Below are 21,811 nucleotides of genomic sequence, written 5' to 3' on the forward strand. Positions count from 1 at the left end.
CTGAGTGAGAAACGAGATCAAGCAGACGGAGAATACCAGCAGGGGTTTTGTTGAAAGAGGCAGCACCTTGCTGAGGCGCATTACCGGTGGCCGGAACGCCGAGGGAGTGGAATAATATACAGCTTTAAGCCATACTCCAAACAGCGGCAGGACAGTCAGTCTCAGGTGGGCTGTCTACCACATATCACCTATGAAGTCTTGGGGGGCAATTGCGGGAGAGGGGCGTCACTAGGGTCCCGGAAGAACTCCAGGCCTACCTGACAAACGGGTGCCGTTCCAACCTGAATAACAGGGAGGGATGGAATAAGAGAGGAACATCTAATCGAGTTGTGAGGGAACTTAAGAAACAGACACAACAGTTGTGGGGTACTTTCCGTGAGCACAGCAGGGAAGGACTACAACACACAGCGCTAAGAAGGAAGGCACTGATTTCCACCTGTGAAGAGAACTCTGGAGGTGCCATTGGACCGGCCGGACTTGCGCAGCCTGGTGAACCGTATTCTGGACTGAGGACTCAGAGATCTCCAGTAAAGAGGTAAAGAGACTGCAACCTGGTGTCCTCGTTATTTACCGCGACCTGCACCGCTACACCACCGTTAACACCACCTACTTCACCGGACGTCCCCCACTGACGGACAGGGCCACGGACCGGGTCTAGCCACCGTGACAACCCCAGGACTGAGATCCCAGAGGCCCGGCTCCGCGTACCCCTCGGCCCTGCGGCGGTGTGGGGGCGCTCCACTACATACTTAGGCTGTTAACTGGTTCATGCAGCTTTACATGAACACCCGAGCCTTACACTATGGTTGGTCCAAATAACTAAAGCAATTGTTACCATCCACCTCTCGTGTCTCCCCTTTTCCTCATAGTTTGTAAGCTTGCGAGCAGGGCCCTCATTCCTCCTGGTATCTGTTTTGAACTGTGATTTCTGTTATGCTGTAATGTCTATTGTCTGTACAAGTCCCCTCTATAAGTTCTAAAGCGCTGCGGAATATGTTGGCGCTATATAAATAAAAATTATTATTATTATTATTATATTATAGATGTCAGTGACATAAATAATTAGCACAGTGCGTGTGCAGCTTACTGTACTATCCCATCCGAGGTCAGAAAGGGGTTAATAATTAAATACATGTACAGTAAGCTGCACATGCACTGTACTAATTGTATATGTCACTGACATCTCTATATCCATCTATTCTATGTGTATACTGTATGGAATCTATCTATTCTTTCCTGTTGGGTCCTGCTGTGATTTTACTGTACGCGGCTACTGAATTGCCGGCGATCGATCGCTCTATCTATCTATCTATCTATCTATCTATCTATCTATCTATCTATCTATCTATGTGTGTGTTTTGATGAATATTTCCTTTGAAAACTATGTGTAAATGACAGAATTGCACTTTGTAAAAGCTCGTGTTAAAATCGCATTGCAGTCGGATAGCAATCGCACTGCATTCAGATGTAAATCGGATGCTAGGTGTTAAAAATCGGATTGTACTTGCATAAAAAACCGATGACACTTGCATGACACTCTTTCGACTTTGCGGGAACAAAATTGGACCGATTTTAAAATCACTAGTGTGTCTCCGGCCTTAGTGTCAGCAAAAAACAAATGAGAAAGAAAAGAAAAAAAAAACTGTGAAGTTAGGAAAGGATAAGGAAATTTTGAATTCAAGTATATTAGAAAATAATTTAGATTATGGCATTAAATATATAGGAATTTAGGATGATAAATAATTTAGACTTCAGAGCACCACTTTAAATGTCGCTAAATATTAGTATCATTGCAAGGCTAAAAAAAACTCCTTTGGTATCTGACAATATAAAAAGGGGTGAACCTGATATATTCCCCTTTGCAAAAGAACTAACATCTCCTAATGTTTTGTGTACATACCACCTATGCAGACCATTGTGTATCAATGGTTACATACTATAGCGGCACTTTGGTCGCTACGACGGCACGATCCGTGACGTTCCAGCGATATACTTACGATCTCGCTGTGTCTGACACGCTACTGCGATCAGGGACCCCGCTGAGAATCGTACGTCGTAGCAGATCGTTTGAAACTTTCTTGCACGTAATCCCTTTAAAAATATATCTTTAATGAAAAAAGTATTAAAAATACCCTCCCAGTGCAAAACAAAGTGATATAGGTCTAACAATAACCTAGCAAATCCCTAATCTTGCCTGCTGTCCCTTCCTATCCGTGGGGGTTGGCACCCTATTAGATATGATTTTTTGGCACCCCCACTCCAAGGCGGCTGTCCCCCACTAGCCCTAATAATTTCCTATTGTGCTATAGGTGGGAAAATAATAAGCAAATAAAAGAAATGAAGGGATAGTATTTATTAATTAAAGAGCAGTAGGTTATTGTAAAAATTGGCACCCTCATGTACCAATACCATAGTACTAGTCTACCAAAAAATTCAGTATAATTTCATAAACATATCTTGTGGGACCCATATACAATAGATATACATGATGGACCCTTCACAAGTGATTGAGACCTGTACACACACTAAGGGGCCATGGAACTAGCTTTTCAGCATGGTTTTAGACAAAAACAATTAACCACATTGATTTACAAAAAGATACACATGGATGTACAATTTGTGGCTATTGAAAAAAGAAATGAAGAAAAAAACAAAGCTGGGATTTATCCCAAACTTAGCTTCCAGCCTCGACGCGTTTCGACAGGTCTGTCCTTCTATGTTGACACCTCACATCCGCTGATTAGCTGGCATTGTGTGCCTCCTGATGAACCGTATGGACGGGGAAACGCGTCGAGGCAAGTGTTTGGGCAAACACTTTTTCACACAATTGTAAGCCTGAAACATTTGTTTCAGGAAGGTTGGCAAACATATTGTCCTGTGCATGGGCTTTAGCTAAGACATTTGTTCAAGTAAGGGCTCGCTCAAATAAGCATATACCACAGCTGAGTGCTATCCAATATTTTATCAGATTGCACTCAGAACAATGTTATAGTATGGAGCACTGCAAATCTGATTTTTTTTTTCTTATGCAGAGTGACTCTGGATTTCGGATCGCACTCACCCATTCATGTCCATGTGTGTGAGTGAAACATTAGACTGCACTCTGATGACATCTGAGTGCAGTCTGACATTTGTGGACTATGGACAAGATGGAGAAATTACGTCCTCCATCATCTCCGCACCTGTGCTGTGACTCTAATGTGAGAGAATCAGATCACTCTTTGATGCCACTCAGATCAAACTTTGACAGAGTTTGAGCAGAGTGTCATTTGCATAATAAGCCCGATTCTCTCACACAAGAGAACATATGATCATGTGACCCCGGCCTAAGGTTCACAAACACAGTTATTCTTTGACCCTTTGTCTAGAGACTGGCTAGAAATAGTTATTTCTCTAAAGTCAGTACTTATCAGCCTCTGATATTTAATGCTTAAAATATTTAGACACCCTGTCAAGCCTAATTAAATTACAATTTTAGGGCTTAGAGGCCAAACTGTGTCATAAAATGGCTTTGCCTACCTGAATCCATGGGCCACTAAGGGAGTCTGCTGCCTATGACTACATACACACTTTGGCATTTATTCTTGGACTTGTTCCATCCACTAGTCTAAAGATGCCATGGTACCCCTGGAGAATCTACAGCCCGGAGCCAGTTTTAGACACAGTGGGGCCATAGATACTCACATATGTCACCATCACACTCAAACATTTAGACTTGACTTACATGAGCTGAGTTCAGACCCTTAGATGAGCTATGAAGCATGGTCCTAATATTTCAAAATCCCTATGACCACATTTCCGGCATTTAGTGAACCTAGCAAAAAAGCCAAACAAAAAACCAGTGTGGGATTGCACTTCTTTTGCAATTTCACCGCACTTGGAATTTTTTCCAGTTTTCTAGTACTAGTGATGAGCGAATATACTCGTTACTCGAGATTTCTCGAGCACGCTCGGGGGTCCTCCGAGTATTTTTTAGTGCTCGGAGATTTAGTTTTTCTTGCCACAGCTGAATCATTTACATCTGTTAGCCAGCATAAGTACATGTGGGGATTCACTAGCAACCAGGCAACCCCCACATGTACTTATGCTGGCTAACAGATGTAAATCATTCAGCTGCGGCAAGAAAAACTAAAACTCCGAGCACTAAAAAATACTCGGAGGACCCCCGAGCATGTTTGAGAAATCTCGAGTAACGAGTATATTCGCTCATCACTATCTGGTACACTACATGCTAAAATCAATGATGTCGTTCAAAAGTACAACTCGTCCTGCAAAAAATAAGCCCTCACTTGGCCATATTGATGGAAAAATAAAATAATTATGGCTCTGTGAAGGAGGGGAGCGAAAAACGAAAACGAAAATACCCAGGGTCATGAAGGAGTTAATATACCAAGCAACCACCCCCCCCATGGATGGGTAGGTTGTGAGTGGTTGTCTCATGGGTATTTTTGCACCTGTTTGCCGCCATCTTAACTACATGGGTCCACTGCATCCTGATAGTGCATTTGTTTGGAGGCCTGGGGAAGTAAACATCGCTGTCTTTTTTCTGCTGTTTTTGAATTTTTGGATGATCTTTAAGTCCTCTTTTTGTGGTTTTGCTGTTTATTGTTAGGACTCGCAAGCGTGAGGACCCTTGACGTGGGTTGCGAACTTTGCATATCTTGGCCAAAATATCGACTAATACTTCACATATTTTTATATGCATTTTCTGTACTTTATTTTTCAGGGTACAGCTGTACCCATTTGGTCTTGTAAACTGTGGTGTCTGTTCACATGGGATGCATTTGGATAGCACTGGGCAGCCCGCCTGATCGAATAGTATGGGCATCATTAATAGGCCGCTAATGCCACACCCCAGGTTCCTAGTTGTCACAGTGGCATTGCTTTCCTCACGGGGAGAGTGATGTCACGCTTGGAAGCGAGGAAGAATTTTCTTCATCAGGTACACACAAACATGCAACATGTTCACACTCCAGGCCAGAAGGGGGGAGTTCTGATCCAGCTTGTGGGTGGCTCCCCTATATATATTCTGGTCTGGAGGGAAAGTCAGCCAGTCTGAGAGAGTTCCTGTCAGAGAGACAGAGGAGAAGGAAGCAGAGGGGCCGTGCAGCCACGAGAAGTGCTGCAGCTCCTAGAAAGAGAGAAAGACAAATGGATTGTAGAGAGCATGTAGGAGAAGTGAAGCACAGGAGAGTGAGAACTGGGGAGAATAGCTGCAATTGAGCTACCTCCCTGCAGAGCGCAGATACTGGTAGCCTGAAGACCGAGGTTGTGAGGGACTCCAAGACTCACAGCAGAAACCGGCAGGACAGCTGGACTACACGTCACCTGTCCGCCCTGACACCTGGAGACACAGTGGCGCATAAAGCATGGGTCGTCATAGAGACCCTGTAAAAAGGCTCGAGCCACCTGTCATACAAGTTAGTGTCCTACCTACAAGGAGGGCAGAGAGAACACGTCAGGACCTTGTGTGAGGCCTAGGGCAGCAAGGAACTACACCACAGTGCTAGAGAGGTTTCTAACTCTACCCGGACCGGGTCACCGCTGCTGTGACACATCCCTTTAAGTACCGGACTCGGTACCGAGTACCCCACAGCCCTGGCAGGCGTTCCACTAACCTGGAAGCTGTGCATCACCTGCAAGTGAACAGCGCTGCATACAAACCTCTATTGTGCGTTAATATACCAAGCAACCATCCCCTCCATGGATTGGTAGGCCTAGAGTGGTTGTCTCATCGGTATTTTTGGAACCTGTGTTACCGCCATCTAAACTACATGGGTCCACTGCTTCCTGATAGTGCATTTGTTTGGAGGCCAGGGCAGGTAAACATCGTTGCCTTTTTTCTGCTGTTTTTGAATATTGCAGCATATGTCTACAAGAAGATATATGGGAGGATAATCTACATAAAATATCAGAATAGTCCTGAGTATATGTTGTCTTGTATGCGTATAATTATCTAGTAAACCCATGTTAGCTTAAGTATTGTATAGACCACATGGTTACTAATAAAACATATGCAAGCAAAAGAGTGCAATAAATATACACAACATTAGATATAACATACATAAACACAAATAGTCATATAACCTTAGTAGGTACTTGCATTAACAAAGAAACCACATAATAAGTAACATAATGTGCATACAAAGTAGTAATATTGCCTAATAGTATCAGGTTATCCAGGCACCCACCACACCCGACGCGCGTTTTGCAATGAAATTCTTCGTCCAGGAATCACGCGTCAGGTGTGATGGGTGCCTGGCTCTGTGCTGCATCCCTAGGTCATGTCCATTTAACTCTTTCATGCTGCTATTCCTTACCCTTTGCTGTCAATGTATATTCACCACTTGTTTCATATATGCTGCTACTGTGTCATTATGCTCTGCTGCTAATTACTCCCTAGGCACCTTATGCCAACATGTTTTTCACTGGATATGTGGATCTTTTTTGACACTTTAGCACTTAGCACTTTATTCTATCACCTTAGTATCTCCTATGAGAACAAATAAGCATTTGAGCTATTTATTTGCTATTTCCTCTCTGAAGAGACAGTTAGCTATTTATTTGTGCACAGTTATATTGATGTAAAAATACACAATATCTTATGCATTGAAACTCTACTTAGGAGACCTCTCAATACACAGTGACGCTTATGGGAATAACCTGTATATATACTAATTAATCACTAATTAGGCTGACCAAGCCATTCTACTGGACCATTAATCTAGGCCAGTAAAACCTTTGTCTTACAGTGCCTAGTAAAATTAATGATTTCCTCTGAAGCCCTACGTATGGTTGGGCGACAGAAACTTTTAGAAGGCCCACGGCTGCCATTTGGAAGCATTGGCACCCTACGATCAAATAGTGTGTGCAAAGTTAGTAAGGAACCATTTAAATGTCAGTGTCATTGATTGAAAACAGAATCTAAATGGTTAAACACATGCTCTGCCCCTTCAAGTGGAGCAGAATATCATCTTAGCTGTAACCCCCCTCCTGTGTGGAGCAGAATCTCTTCCTCTCTGTCACCCCCCCTCCTGTGTGGAACAGAATCTCTTCCTCACCGTCACCCCCTCCCCATCCGTGTGGCGCAGAATCTCTTCCTCACAATCACCCCCTGGGGTAACAGTTTCCTTTAGCTTTTACTGGTACAATTCAGGTACAGTCCAGGGTACAGGTAACAGGTGATGGTGGGGTCCGAGCAGCCTGGAAACATCTTGGGATCCATTTAGCCAGGTGGGTTTGAAGGCCTTCCCTCTGCGCTGTATATCTGACCCTTGCTGCCTGAAGATCTTCACAAGTCCTCTGTGTCTGTATTCTCAACCTGTATGGCTGACAGCTTTAACCTTTTATGGGCACTGTCCTTTCTTTGGCAGCCCCAGGCTCCTCACTTGCTGTGGTATCTGCAGGTGTTGGATGGGACAGGAGACTGCAATGGTTCAGTGGCTGGGTCTGCAACTCCCATACCACCGTGGACCCTGGTGTCTGGTCTCTTGGCGTTTTCCTCTGGGGTGAGCCCACTCGCAGCTCCAGACCCCAGGCTCCTCTCCTTTTGCCTCCTCTCCCCTCACTGTCCCTAGCAGACTGACTACTAACTCCCCCACCAGCCAGAATATCTAGGGAAGCTGCACTGAAGCCGGGTTTAGAGCTCCCCCTTCTGGCCTGGAGTCAGAACGGTGTTGCATGTCAGTGTTATTTGATTAAGGGATCCCTCCTTGTTTCCAGGCATGACATCACCTCCCCCATGAGGAAGGCAATACCATTGTGGCATCCGGACTCCTGGGGTGCCACAGAATCTCTTCCTCACGGTCACCTCCCCCTTCTTCCTGTGTGGAGCAGAATCTCTTCCTCATGGTCCACTCCTTCCTGTGTGGAGCAGAATTTCCTTCTGAGCCTGCTGCACAAACTCACAGCCTTTGTATGACATACCAGCATGTCAGTGTGCACAAGGTGTTAAAATACAGGGTGAAAGCAACAAACTGTTAAGCCTACAACAATATCCTATTGTCTAACTTTATAAAAATGTTTTTTTTTTAATTTTATTGGAAGGCTTAAAACATTTTAAAGGCCACCACATTCACAGTCGTTTCTACAAAACATGTGAGGCATATCGAGGGAAAAGCGTGGTGGTCGTGGGAACTGGAAACTCAGCTGGAGATATTTCTGTGGAACTCAGCCATATTGCAAAACAGGTACCAATATTTCAGTTTATTCCTTTTTTACATATTCATCAGCAATTCTGTTTGCTCGAACTCTGATAGCACATTCCTTGATTTCATATTATCACAGGGGTATTCTTATTATAATCAGTCTAAATTGATGCATAATGAAAACTTAAAGTGGAACTATATTTTTAACTGTTCAGAATAGACTGTCGTTGGTGTGTACATCAGAAATAATACTATTACTGGTTATTTTATGATTTATTTCCTACATTTTCACCAGTTTCCCCATCTGCGTGCTCTAGTTCTTAATTTACAATTGAGCTTGTGGAAGAAGATTTGCTGCTATTATGTCTCTCATGAACTGCACAGCACACAGAGGGATTCCTGCTCTTGATTCCTTAAGTAGCATCAGAAGCATGGAGGAAATTATACAGCAGTACTGATTTCTGTAGCTGTGAATCCAGCTCTGGGGTGAGGAAAATGACTTGAACAGGATGTCACATAGAAGTAATGGGGCCCCAAAACAAAAGTGTTAAATTTGTCCACTCCTAAAAAATGTCAATGTCTTCCTGTTCCATCGCTGCACTCTACTGTATCAACATCCTGATGATGCAGAGAACATTGTAATCAAGATGACTGGTGCAGGGAATGAATCTCCGCAAACTGATGGCATGTATGTAAAGGCATTTTAAAGGGAATCTGTCCATAAAAACAACCTCCTTGAGCTGTCAGTATGGGCATGTAGGTAGTAGTAAGTTGAATAAAATTTATACCTTGAAATCTGATGTCTTATTCCAAAGAATTCTAAATTTTTCTTATATGTAAATTAGCTGTTCGGGTCTATGGGGCGGTCATTGATCTGCATGAGAATCTGTCCAAAGACCTCATTTAAAATAGAATGGGGTGTTACCAATGTGAACCAAGTAATGACTGACACTTTGCTCTCGTAATCACACATGAGATCAAAACGAACACTGTACACCAGAGCAAGCACAGTTTGCCTCATTTCAAACATTTGCCGAAGCAGTTGTCCTCTCATGGTCCTGCAGCTGTGTCTGATTACGATCAACACAAGAAAAAAGAGAAAGCAAATCCGACCATAAAGAGTCCCAGTGTAGTGAACCAAAATGATACTTTATTTAGATAAGGAGATAACAATGGGATAACAGAACAATGTTTAAAAATCGTATGATAAAAATAAGGAAAGGTGTTGACGAATGTCCAAAGGAAGAAATTGAAGTCAAACTCAATACAAAACTAACAGTATGAAGTCCATGAGAATTGTCACGTAAAGAGTAGTAATCCCAAACATATAGTAATTGAAAAGACAGACCTCCTGGAGCATGTTAGTCCTATGTGGAGCAATATCTGTCACCTATGGTGTATGCCATCACAAGAGTATGGATGTTTAGAGAAACTTAATATAAGGGGATACAATGTCAGGATCCTTCTTCCAAGTGGCGTCAACCCCGACGGGTGTTAGACTAACATATTTCTACAAGAAAAATAAAAATTGAATCCACTTTAAAACACCTTCAACCAATTAAAGACCTTTGACGCACCTATACGCCATGGCTGAGAAGGGGTTCCCGACCCTTTAAAAATAGGTTCCTCAGGGCGATTGTGCGGTGCACAGGAGCTATGCTCACGCGATTGCTGCCGGGAGCTCAACTTATGTGATGCCTGCATTGCCCCTGGCTGTTTAACCTCTAAATGCCACAATCAATATCGATTGCAGCATTTAGGAGGCTAATAGAGGGAGTCATCGCAAAGGTCATAGTTGTCATGGCATCCTGAAGTCTGCCAGCTATGGTGGCCTGTTTAGACTTTGCCAGGAGAATGGTCTAAGAGGCTTCTGTCAGTGTAACACTGACAGGTATAATGCATTGAAATTCTGGTGCATTGCACTGCTTTATATCAGCGATCAGAGTACTAAAAGTTAGCCACATAGAGGGACAAAGTAAAGTTTAAAAAAATTATAAAAAAAAATTACAAAATAAAAAAAAGAATAATATCAATACATACAGTGGGGAAAATAAGTATTTGACTGTAAGCCATAATCATCAACATTAACAGAAATAAACACTTGAAATACATCACTCTGTTTGTAATGACTCTATATAATATTTTATATAGGAGTTTCACTTTTTGTATTGAAGAACGGAAATAAATGAGCTTTTTGATAATCTAATTTTGTGAGAAGCACCTGTAAGTCTATATGGGCCTCATTCTGGCCTCGTTCTTTTCTTTTATTAGAATCCACTATTAGTTTGATTAATTTAATTAAAAATATGCAACAAAACTGCCTGTGTAAATAACACCAAATTGTGAAGGCTGAAGATGGCAGCCTAAGCCTATTTGATACAGGAAAGATATATATATCTTTGTACAGTGTTAGCCAGTAGGTAGAAAAATATTTAGATTTGAGAGTCCTCAGTGGTTTATACCTTTTAATGGCTAACTGAAAAGATGGTAACAAATTGCAAGCTTTCGAGACTACTCAGGTCTCTTCATCAGGCATAGACTAAAACAAAATCTGAAGAATCACATATATACACAACAGGGCACAGGAATAATGCAAGAGATAAGACAAATTTCGTGAAGCAGAACTATCATTATGGGAGAGAGATAAACAGCGGTGGCCGTAAATATTGGAACAGTTCATAGATAAGGAGTCTGAAAGTTTCTTTTGGTCCTCTGAATGGGTTCTGGTTCATGTTTTCAGTTAAGGTACCTTCACACTAACCGATTTTGCAACGATATCGCTAGCGATCCGTGACGTTGCAGCGTCCTGGATAGCGATATCGTTGTGTTTGACACGCAGCAGCGATCTGGATCCTGCTGTGATATCGCTGGTCGTTGCTGAAAGTTCAGAACTTTATTTGGTCGTCAGATCGGCGTGTATTGTCGTGTTTGACAGCCAAAGCAACGATGCCAGCGATGTTTTACAGTGGTAACCAGGGTAAACAACGGGTTACTAAGCGCAGGGCCGCGCTTAGTAACCCGATGTTTACCCTGGTTACCATTGTAAATGTAAAAAAACCAAACAGTACATACTCACTTTCTGCTGTCTGTAACACGTCCCTCGCCGTCTCCTTCCCGTACTGACAGTGACGCTGCAGCGATCGGCATCGTTGTCTGTATCGCTGCAGCGTCGCTTAGTGTGAAGGTACCTTTAGCCACTTAAAGGTATCAATCACTGAGGACTCTCAATTCTAAATATTTTTTTAAGTCTACTTGATCACTCATACACTAGGTACTTTCTTACTCTAGCCGTCAGCACTGGTTTAGTTTTACCCAGGGCAATAATATTTTTCCTTTAATGTATTTTTTATAAATCAATTTTTATGGTCCTAGGTTTACCTAAGCACCAGACATGGATCATGGGTGGTTAGCAAAATTTCCTATGGTGGATTTCCTATAGATATGACTATCTCGAGACGTTATACCATGTGGATCAAGAATTTCTTGCCAAGAATGCTTGCTGCAAAGATCACTGAGAAAATTATGAGCAGCTGGTTTACCCACTCAAATTTCGGTTTGGAACCAAAATTCAGGTAAATGAAGCAAGTATTTCCATCTGCTTTTCTTAAAGTGACTCTCCACCCTGGCATTGAAGAGTAATCCCACTGGGACACGCTACCGGAGAGTTCAATCAGCTCACATTTTGCTTTTTTTGTTATAGGCAGAAACCTCCAATTATAAATGACTACCTTCCAAGTCACATATTACAGGGATCAATCAAGGTGAAGCCCAGCATTAAATCGTTCTCTGAAACATCTGTCATCTTTGAAGATGGAACTGAGGCAGATGTGGATGAAGTAATTTTCGCTACAGGATACAATTCAACATTCCCTTTTCTTGATGATGATATACTCAAACTGAATAACAATGACATATCTTTATATAAATATGTGTTTCCAATGTATTTGGGAAAGCCAACACTTGCTTTCCTAGGACTAATTCAACCCCTTGGAGCTATCATGCCAACTGTTGAATTACAGGCTCGCTGGGCAACCAGAGTTTTTAGAGGTAAGATCTTCCAGTAGTTCAAGCTTTTTCATGGTCACATTTTTAACAGTTTCATTTGCTTATTTTACTGGTTTACCATTCAAAATGCAGTCTTCCTGAAATATTTTTCAGAATTTTGGACTCATACAGTTAGCAGCTGAGGGAACAGGTCTACAGATGTCATCATATAGTGAACATTTTTAATGGCTTGTGCTGTGTTAAATGGCTAGCTAGTAGTGATGAGTGAGTATACTCGTTGCTCGGGTTTCCCAAACACGCCCGGGTGACCTCCGAGTATTTGTTAGTGTTCGGAGATTTAGTTTTCATCGCGGCAGCTGAATGATTTACAGCTATTAGCCAGGCTGAGTATATGTGGGGGTTTCCTGGTTGCTAGGGAATCCAAACATGTAATCACGCTGGCCAGTAGCTGTAAATCATTCAGCTGAGGAGATGAAAACTTAATCTCCGAACACTAACAAATACTCGGAGGTCACCGAGCGAGCTCGGGAAAACCCGAGCAATGAGTACACTCGCTCATCACTACTAGCTAGGCTTTCTGCGTCAAGGTATTTTGTCTTTTTAAGAAAGGGTTGTTGTTCAATTTGTTTAAATGCAGCTGTTTTACAGTTGTGTATTTTTTATGGTTGTGGCTGTCACGTTTATGGTAGTATATCGTGCCTTGCAAAAGTATCTCCCCCTTTTTTCTTTTCTTTTTTTTTACATTACAACAAGGAATTAAAATCTCTTTTGGAAGGGAAGGAGGTATGTGTGCGTGTGTGTGTGTGTGTGGGGGGGGTTACACCATTTGATATACAAAGCATGTCTACCATTTGAAAGGGACAAACTTTTTAAACTGACAAACAATAATTAAGCCTTTAAAAAACAAAGAATTTTAATGTGCATACGTATTGGCCTCTGAAAGTCAATATTTTGTGGAGCCACGCTTTGCTGCAAATACAAATGTAAGTTTCTCAGCGAATGTCTCTATTATTTTAACACAATTATACTTTGGGATTTCTGTCCATTCTTCCTAGCAAAACTGTTTCAAATCCATTAGACCAGATGTGCTATCTGTAAATAGCAGTCTTCAACCCGAGCCACAAATTCTTAATTGCATTATGGTCTGGCCATTGATTTGACTTTTCCAAGTCACTGAAATTTAGAGGTGAGTGGTGACTGAAACTATGGCAGCCCACACCTATGACTGAAAGCCCATGGCTGCCGGGAGTAATAGTTTAATTTTCTCAGTGCAGGCGCCAGGCAGCTTCAGAACGCTTTTAACCTGCAGATTAACCCCAGATCTACAGGTAATAATGACTTTCTAGGGTCAATGGAAAGGCAATGGAACATAAACTCAGCCATGTGTGCCAGACTGTCAACAGCCAAGATTTTCCCGTCCCCACAAAATCATCATCATCATCCATCATCCCTCACCTATCTTCCATGTTGGGAAGATTAGAACAGGCTGGGCAGTGTAGTATCACCCAGTATAATTTCTTGCTCCATCTCAACTTGCTCCACCTGCAATGCCTCCTCTTTAATTGTGAGCAGCAAATTTTTCAGTAGACAGAGAAGCAGGATAGCTATGCTCATTACGGCGTCATTGCTGCTCACCATCTTGTTTGGAGAACAGCACAGATGTCAGACATCCATGCCCATTCATCAGCTCTTATGTGCGGAGGCTGACCCGAATCCCGATGGGCATGTTGCAGCTGGTATTCAACTACTACCCTCTGCTGCTCACAATGCCAACATATGTTACGTTGAGTTTCAATGCGTGGTGATATTGCACACCAGTCGGTGAGCTGAAAGTTGCAAACGCTGCTGCAGCACCACCAAGGCAGCGGCAGATGTAGCTGACTTGTGGAGATTGGCACACATGCAGCGTAGTTTCACAAGTAGCTCAGGCAGATCTGGTTAGTTTTGAGAAAACACTTAACAACTAGATTGAGCACGAAGGCCACACATGGTACGTGTGTGAATTTACCAAGATTCAGAGCCACCACCAGGGTTACAGCCATTGTCTCACACATCCATGCCTGGTTGTAGGTTCATGGGTGAGAGCCACAGGTCAGTCTGGTCTGTTAGACCTTTCAACAACTCTGTGGCAGTATGCGGTTTGTCCGCTAAGCAGATAAGCTTCAGCAGAGCCTGCTGCTTTTTTGTTGATTCAGTGCTGAAGTGCTTCCAGCTTGTGACTGATGTTGACGTTTCTGAGATGGCAGGTGAGTAGGAGGAGGTGCAGGAACTGCTGTAGAAGGTGGGGGAAATCCTGATTGAACCAGGACCTGCAATCCTGGGTGTCGGTAGCATGTGTTCCATCCCAGAGTCCGACTGGGTTCCGGCTTCCACAATGTTCAGCCAGTGTGCCATCCAGGACATGTAGCATCCCTGGCCACAAGCACTTTTCCACATATCCATAGTTAAGTGGATCTTCCCAGTCACAGCATTTGTCATGGCACGGTTGATGTTCTGAGACACGTGCTTGTGTAAGGCGAGAATGGCACACCAGTGGAAGTAGTGGTGGCTTGGTACTGAGTACCGAGGGATGGCTACCGCCATGAGGTTGCGGAAAGCTTCTCTCCACAAGCCTAAACGGTAACATTTCCAGGGTAAACAGTCTGAAAATGTAGCTGTTTAGTATTGTGGCCTGTGGGTGCATGCCTGCATATTTACGCTTGCATTCCAAGAACTGGGGTAGGGACAACTGAGGGACAACTGAACGCTGTGTTGAGACAAGGACATGGTTGCTGATGGTGCTTGCAAGTGTGCAACAGATGCGGTGTTGGAGGCATCATCACCTTCGTCCTGGAGAGGGGATTAGTGTGCACGTAGAACTTGGGAAGAGGCAGTGGTGTCAACTGCAGATGCTGTCTCTGAACCCTGACAATTGGCCAAACTAGTCTGGTGCTTTGCTGTCATGTGCCTGAGCATGCTAGTGGTTGTCAGGCTGGTAGTTGTGCTGCTGATGCTGGCATGGCAGATGTTTCAAATGCCTTTTTTGGGTAACTGTACTGTCTTCAAAGAGCACCACACTTGGGAACAGCTGACCCTTGGCCTAGCAACTTAACCTGTATTGGTGCTCTGGGGAACAGTTGCCCACCTTGTGCCTCTGGCCACCCCACTGCCTCTTTCTGCTTGTTGTGGTGCTGTGATCTCCTCATCTTCTGCTTGAAACTGGCAGGGCAAGAGACCAGATTCTAGAAATGGAAATGTGAACCGCTTTCCAAGTGTGGGATCACTTGTCTTTGGGAACTTGGCATGGTGGGAGGAAGGCGGAGCAGGGTGAGGATTATGTGGTCCATAATTACAGCTAAGGAGACTGGACTGTGTGGAAAACATGGGGGAGCTAGCTAACTGACTGGAAGCATTATCTGCTATCGATCCAACAACTTTTTTGCTCTGGTCTGGCATCAAGAGTGGTGTTCCGTGCCCCCCTACAAAATGGGACAGAAAGCTAGGTCGACATGATGTGTGTACTTGTTGTGCTCCTACAGCAGGCACAGTTTCACCTTGCCCTTGGCGTTGGCCTCTGTGCTCACCATCAGCATCACGTCCACTTCCTTGTCCCTTACCATGTGCCTTGCCCATTTTAAATTATGTATGATATGTTGAGAAAACTTTGCAAGATTACTATTGCAGGAAAATTTGTCCACCTGAGATGGATCTGTTATAGTTCAGGAGCAAAATAGCAATGCTATTGCTAACCAACCAAGTCTGGTCAAACTGCTGTAGGAGGTGGAGGAAACCCAGATAGAAGTAGGGCCAGCAATCCTCAGCGTCTGGAGCACATGTGCTGTGCCAGGATGTGATACAGCCCCAACCTCCACAATTTTCACCCAGCGTGCCGTCGGGGAAATGTAACATCCTTGGCCACAAGCGCTTGTCCACGTGTTGGTTGTTAAGTGGACATTGACAGTATGTAAGGACACAGGTAATGTTCCTGGACACATGCTGGTACAAGGTGGGGATGCCACACGGGAGAAAAAGTGGCAGCTGGGGATCGAGTACTGAGGGATGGCTGCCGTCATGAGTCGGCGAAAATCCCTTGTGTCTACAAGTCTAAATGGCAGCATTTCCACAGCAAGCAGCCTGGAAATGTGCCTGTTTAGCCTTTAGGCCTGTGGGTGGGTGGCTGGGAACTTTCTTTTTTGTTCCAAGGCATGGGGTAGGGACTGCTGAACGCTGGGCTAGGACAAGGATCCCCCAGGAAGAAGCAACAAGCGAAAAGCGCGTCGGGGTCTCTCTCTCCCTACAATCCTCACACTGCAGGTAAAATCAACATGGTGTTTCCGTTTATTTAGCACTTGGCACTTGCAATATGGCACTAGTCACGCTCAGTTTTCATGGGATATTTCTTCTTAGACTTTGATATGTGGACATGTCTACTCGTTATGCACTTGAACTTTAGTTTGCTCACTGTCACTTTCAGAAGTTGAATCATTTCAATACCCAATAGCCTGCTGTTGTACCTATATACATCCACACCACTGGACATTTGTACTTATTTGAGATTTACTGGTCCCTACGATTTTTAGTGTGGGTGTTGCTATTACTTTTTGTGGATTGTTTGGAGTTCACTCTGCCTTGTCCGATTCCCGTATTTATATTGATGATTATAGATTTTATTAATTATGAATAAACTTTGTTTAGTTTTACTTGTACCTCCCTTTTTTTGGGGTTATCTTACTTTAGGAAGTGTACCGATTTATTCTCCTCTCTTGGTCTTTAATTTTGAGTATTTGGCTTTTATATACTAGGTAGCACACAAAGTCTAAAACTGCAATGTTTATTAAAATAGGCTGTTATTTGCGATTACCATCTTTTTCACCTAGCCAGATTGAGGTAGCCCGGATTTGAATAAGGCTGGGTTTTGCATTATAGAGCTCAAACCAGATTCAATACACATCTCATAGTGTTATGCACATTTAGAGACTTTTCAGTATTGCAATTTTCATCTATTTATTTTCCACAATTTTGATTTTCTGGAGAAGTTTTGGGGAATTCTTACTGCTTTATAATTAAAAGAAATACATTTTAATTCCAAGAAGGCGCATACTTTCACTAGGCTCTGGTAGTTTAGTATATAAATTAGGGAGTGGAAAAAAGTACGGTAGTTGTTTTCCCACTTTTCTGTCCTAAATGAGCTTTCTTTTACTTCTGTCATTTTTAAAACAGGTGCAGCTCATTTACCATCAGCCAAAAAGATGGAAACCGATTGCATAAAAAGCAAGGACCGGAAAAATAAATGGTGAGAGACATTTATTCAGTAAAATATTTAACTAATTTTGCCTCTAATATATATATACTAGATGGTGGCCCGATTCTAACGTATCGGGTATTCTAGAATATGCATGTCCACGTAGTATATTGCCCCGCCCACGTAGCATATTGCCCAGCCATGTAGTATATTGGCCAGTCACGTAGTATATTGGTCAGTCACATAGTATATTGCCCAGCTATGTAGTATATTGCCTAGCCACGTATGTCACAGGTTAAAAAATAAACATATACTCACCTTCCGAGGGCCCCTTGTAGTTCTGTTGCCTCCTTCTCGCGCAGGCACGCAGGACCTGTGATGACGTCGCGGTCACATGACCGTGTCGCGGTCACATGAGCGTGACGTCACGGCAGGTCCTTCTCACGCAGGCGCGCAGGACCTGTGATGATGTCGCGGTCACATGACTGTGTCGCGGTCACATGAACATGACATCACGGCAGGTCCTTCTCGCGCAGGCGCGCGGGACTTGTGATGACGTCGTGGTCACATGACCGTGACGTCATGGCAGGTCCTTCTCGCAGACCATCCTTGCCACCAGAGCGTCGCGAGGAGCGGGAAGGTGAGTATATAGTGATTTTTTATTTTTTTTATTATTTTTAACATTAGATGTTTTTATTATTGACGCTGCATAGGCAGCATCAATAGTAAAAACTTGGTCACACAGGGTTAATAGCGGCGGTAACGGGGTGAGTTACCCGTGGCATAACGCGGTCCGTTACTGCTGGCATTAACCCTGTGTGAGTGGTGACTGCGGGGAGTATGGAGCGGGCGCCGGGCACTGACTGGAGGGGAGTAGGGAGGGACTAATCGGACTGTGGCCGTCGCTGATTGGTCGCGGCAGCCATGACAGGCAGCTGGCGAGGCCAATCAGCGACGCGGGATTCCATGACAGACAGAGGCCCCGACCAATGAATATCTGTGACAGACAGACAGAAGGACAGACAGACAGACGGAAGTGACCCTTAGACAATTATATATATAGATATATTACAACAAGTTATGTACAGTTATACGACTTTAGTTCATATTTGCACAATAAAATCTTTCACATGTCTTCAGTCACAATTCAAATTTATATGCTATACTATAAAAGTTGGGGATATGAATATGCAGTCTTCCCTTCCTACCTTACATTTAAGGAAAGATTAGCACCATCTTCAACTACTACTTTCAGGTAATATGACTTTAGGTGCTAAGTGATTTGGTCACTAGGGGTCTTCTCCACTAGGACCATCAATGATCACTAGAACCAATGTCATCAATTCATTGATCTTCTTCACCCTTACAAACATACTGGAGAAAAGTTGGAATAGGGCTGTAAAATACATATCCATTTAACTTGCATGAGAGGGATGGAAACAACTGAGAACAATTTTACTTACTAAACTCACATTGTTCTTGTCAATTATTTAATTACATTTTTATTGTTTATTTAGGTTTGGTGTTGGGAGGACTCAAGTTCTACAAGTACATTACATTGATTACATAAATGACATTTCAAGAAAAATTGGAATCCATCCAAACATTACATTTCTTTTCTTCACTGACCCAAGATTAGCCTGGCAGGTGTTTTTCGGACCATACACACCTTACCAGCTTCGGCTCAGAGGGCCTGGGAAATGGACTGGAGCGAGAAATGCCATTCTTACACAGTGGGACAGAACAATTAAGCCAACGAAGACACGAGTGTTACATGAGCAAGCTGAACCCTGGTTAAATATTAAGAGAGCTTTGGTCATTGGCTCAATGTTAGCAGCAATATGGTTTTTAAGAGCTAGAATAAATGCTGACCAGAATGGGTATTTCGCTTGGCTCAGTAGTGGAGCCTCTTGGATGTTTTCAAAGGTTTTATCTTAACCAATGTAAAGATATGAGCAACAGGGATCTATCCTTGCTTGTTCACAGCCTTTCTTGTGGTCCACTCCTAGCACTTACCTTTGAGCCCTAGCATCTTGTTTAGTAATTCTCACCCTAAATCATGTTAAATACTGACTCCTAGCCTGGCCCAAACCATCTCCTTCTGTAACCACTATTACTTTAAAGTTAATTATTTTCCCTAAAATACCATAGTTACCTATATATCCCAACTAAATTATCCTATAAACTCGTTTGTGCTCCTTTTTTTATGGATTCTACAGCCACAGTTATTAAATTCTCCAATGATAATTTATGGAGCTTAGGGATTGATAATCTCTTATGTCTGCTGCTACTCCAGCTTGATTACTTTTCTTAAATACCATATTCCCTTTTAGTAAATGGGTATATAATCAGAAGGTAAATTTCACCATATATTCGATAGATCGATTCACTTTACAGCTACGCAAGTTCTGCAAGTACAAGGATCCCCCAACTCCTCATGAAGCCCACCCACTTCCAGCTTAGGCAGCCTTCAAATTTGCCTTATCTTCCTGTGTCATAACTGTATCTTTGAGTTGTTGTTATTAAATGGTCAGTAAGCTACTCTCAAAAGCACTATGCAATATTTTGGTCCACCAATACTCTGTTGAAATGATTGTGGATAGTGTTGAGCGATACCGTCCGATACTTGAAAGTATCGGTATCGGAAAGTATCGGCCGATACCGGCAAAGTATCGGATCTAATCCGATACCGATACCCGATACCAATACAAGTCAATGGGACTCATGTATCGGACGGTATTCCTGATGGTTCCCAGGGTTTGAAGGAGAGGAAACTCTCCTTCAGGCCCTGGGAACCATATTAATGTGTAAAATAATGAATTAAAATAAAAAATATTGCTATACTCACCTCTCCGACGCAGCCTGGACCTCACCGAGGGAACCGGGAGCCTTCTTTGCTTAAAATGCGCGCTTTTCCTTCCTTCCGTGACGTCACGGCTTCTGATTGGTCGCGTGCCGCCCATGTGGCCGCGACGCGACCAATCACAGCAAGCCGTGACGTAATTTTCAGGTCCTTCTAGGCATTCAGTATTTTAAAATTACGTTCCGGCTTTGTGATTGGTCGCGTCGCGGTCACATGGGCGACGCGACCAATCACAAGCCGTGACGTCACGGGAGGCAGGAGACGCGCGCATTTTTAAAATTACGTCACGGCTTGTGATTGGTTGCGTGCCGCCCATGTGACCGCGACGCGACCAATCACAGCAAGCCGTGACGTAATTTCAGGTCCTGAATGCAGAAATAGGCATCAGGACCTGAAATTACGTCACGGCTTGCTGTGATTGGTCGCGTCGCGGTCACATGGGCGGCACGCAACCAATCACAAGCCGTGACGTAATTTTAAAAATGCGCGCGTCTCCTGCCTCCCGTGACGTCATGGCTTGTGATTGGTCGCGTCGCCCATGTGACCGCGACGCGACCAATCACAAAGCCGGAACGTAATTTTAAAATACTGAATGCCTAGAAGGACCTGAAAATTACGTCACGGCTTGCTGTGATTGGTCGCGTCGCGGCCACATGGGCGGCACGCGACCAATCAGAAGCCGTGACGTCACGGAAGGAAGGAAAAGCGCGCATTTTAAGCAAAGAAGGCTCCCGGTTCCCTCGGTGAGGTCCAGGCTGCATCGGAGAGGTGAGTATAGCAATATTCTTTATTTTAATTCTTTATTTTACACATTAATGTTGTATTTTACACATTAATGTTGTTTCGATACCGATACCACAAAAGTATCGGATCTCGGTATCGGAATTCCGATACAGCAAATATCGGCCGATACCCGATACTTGCGGTATCGGAATGCTCAACACTAATTGTGGATAGAATTTTACTATGTATATTTGTATTACTTGTATTCTACCCACAGTATTCTGCTTTTTTATTTTATTTCAGAACTATGTACATCAAATAATTTCTATTGTTATTTTTGATAAATTCAACACATTGATCTACTCGGTGTTTATCAAGAATTGAAATTAGTTTAAAAAAAGGTTAAAATTAAAGTCCGATTGGGCGTTATAATTAAAGATCCATTTGAGAGCCTGGTCTTTTATTTATTGCTAGCATTAACAAAACAAATATTTAAATAATTACACATATAAAAAAGTGTGTGTGTATGTATATAATTTATATAAAAAAAATCTGATGTGTTGGAAGGAAAAACACGCTTTTGCTGTGTTTTTTACTCGTGTTTTTGTTTCAGATTTTTCTCCACTCTTTAGAATAGGTGAAATATGCTGCAAGAACTGACATTCTGCAGATTCAAATCAGTAAGGAAAAAATAATGAATACATGAGAATTAATAAATCTCATTCACTTTGATTGTACTGTAGTGTTCAAAATAATAGCAGTCCAATATGACTAACCAGATTAATCACTGATTTTGGTATAAACTATATTACCACCACATGTCAAACAATTTACCAGTTGGTGCAGTAGATT

At 42.9% G+C, this 21,811-nt stretch overlaps 1 protein-coding gene across 2 annotated transcripts in view; it reads left to right on the forward strand.

The window, feature by feature from the left end:
* Positions 1 to 20,104, forward strand: part of LOC143788352 (dimethylaniline monooxygenase [N-oxide-forming] 2-like) — a 69,279-nt gene extending 49,175 nt beyond the window's left edge. For both annotated transcript variants that reach the window (XM_077277980.1, XM_077277982.1), the window contains exons 6-10: positions 8,047 to 8,189; positions 11,520 to 11,719; positions 11,848 to 12,194; positions 17,352 to 17,424; positions 18,891 to 20,104. In XM_077277980.1, the coding sequence (XP_077134095.1) occupies positions 8,047 to 8,189; positions 11,520 to 11,719; positions 11,848 to 12,194; positions 17,352 to 17,424; positions 18,891 to 19,311 (1,184 nt within the window). In that variant the 3' untranslated portion in view covers positions 19,312 to 20,104. The remainder of the gene's footprint in view (positions 1 to 8,046; positions 8,190 to 11,519; positions 11,720 to 11,847; positions 12,195 to 17,351; positions 17,425 to 18,890) is intronic.
* The last annotated feature ends 1,707 nt before the right edge of the window (positions 20,105 to 21,811 follow it).

This window comes from Ranitomeya variabilis, chromosome 8 (assembly GCF_051348905.1).
Source record: "Ranitomeya variabilis isolate aRanVar5 chromosome 8, aRanVar5.hap1, whole genome shotgun sequence".
NCBI lineage: Eukaryota > Metazoa > Chordata > Amphibia > Anura > Dendrobatidae > Ranitomeya > Ranitomeya variabilis.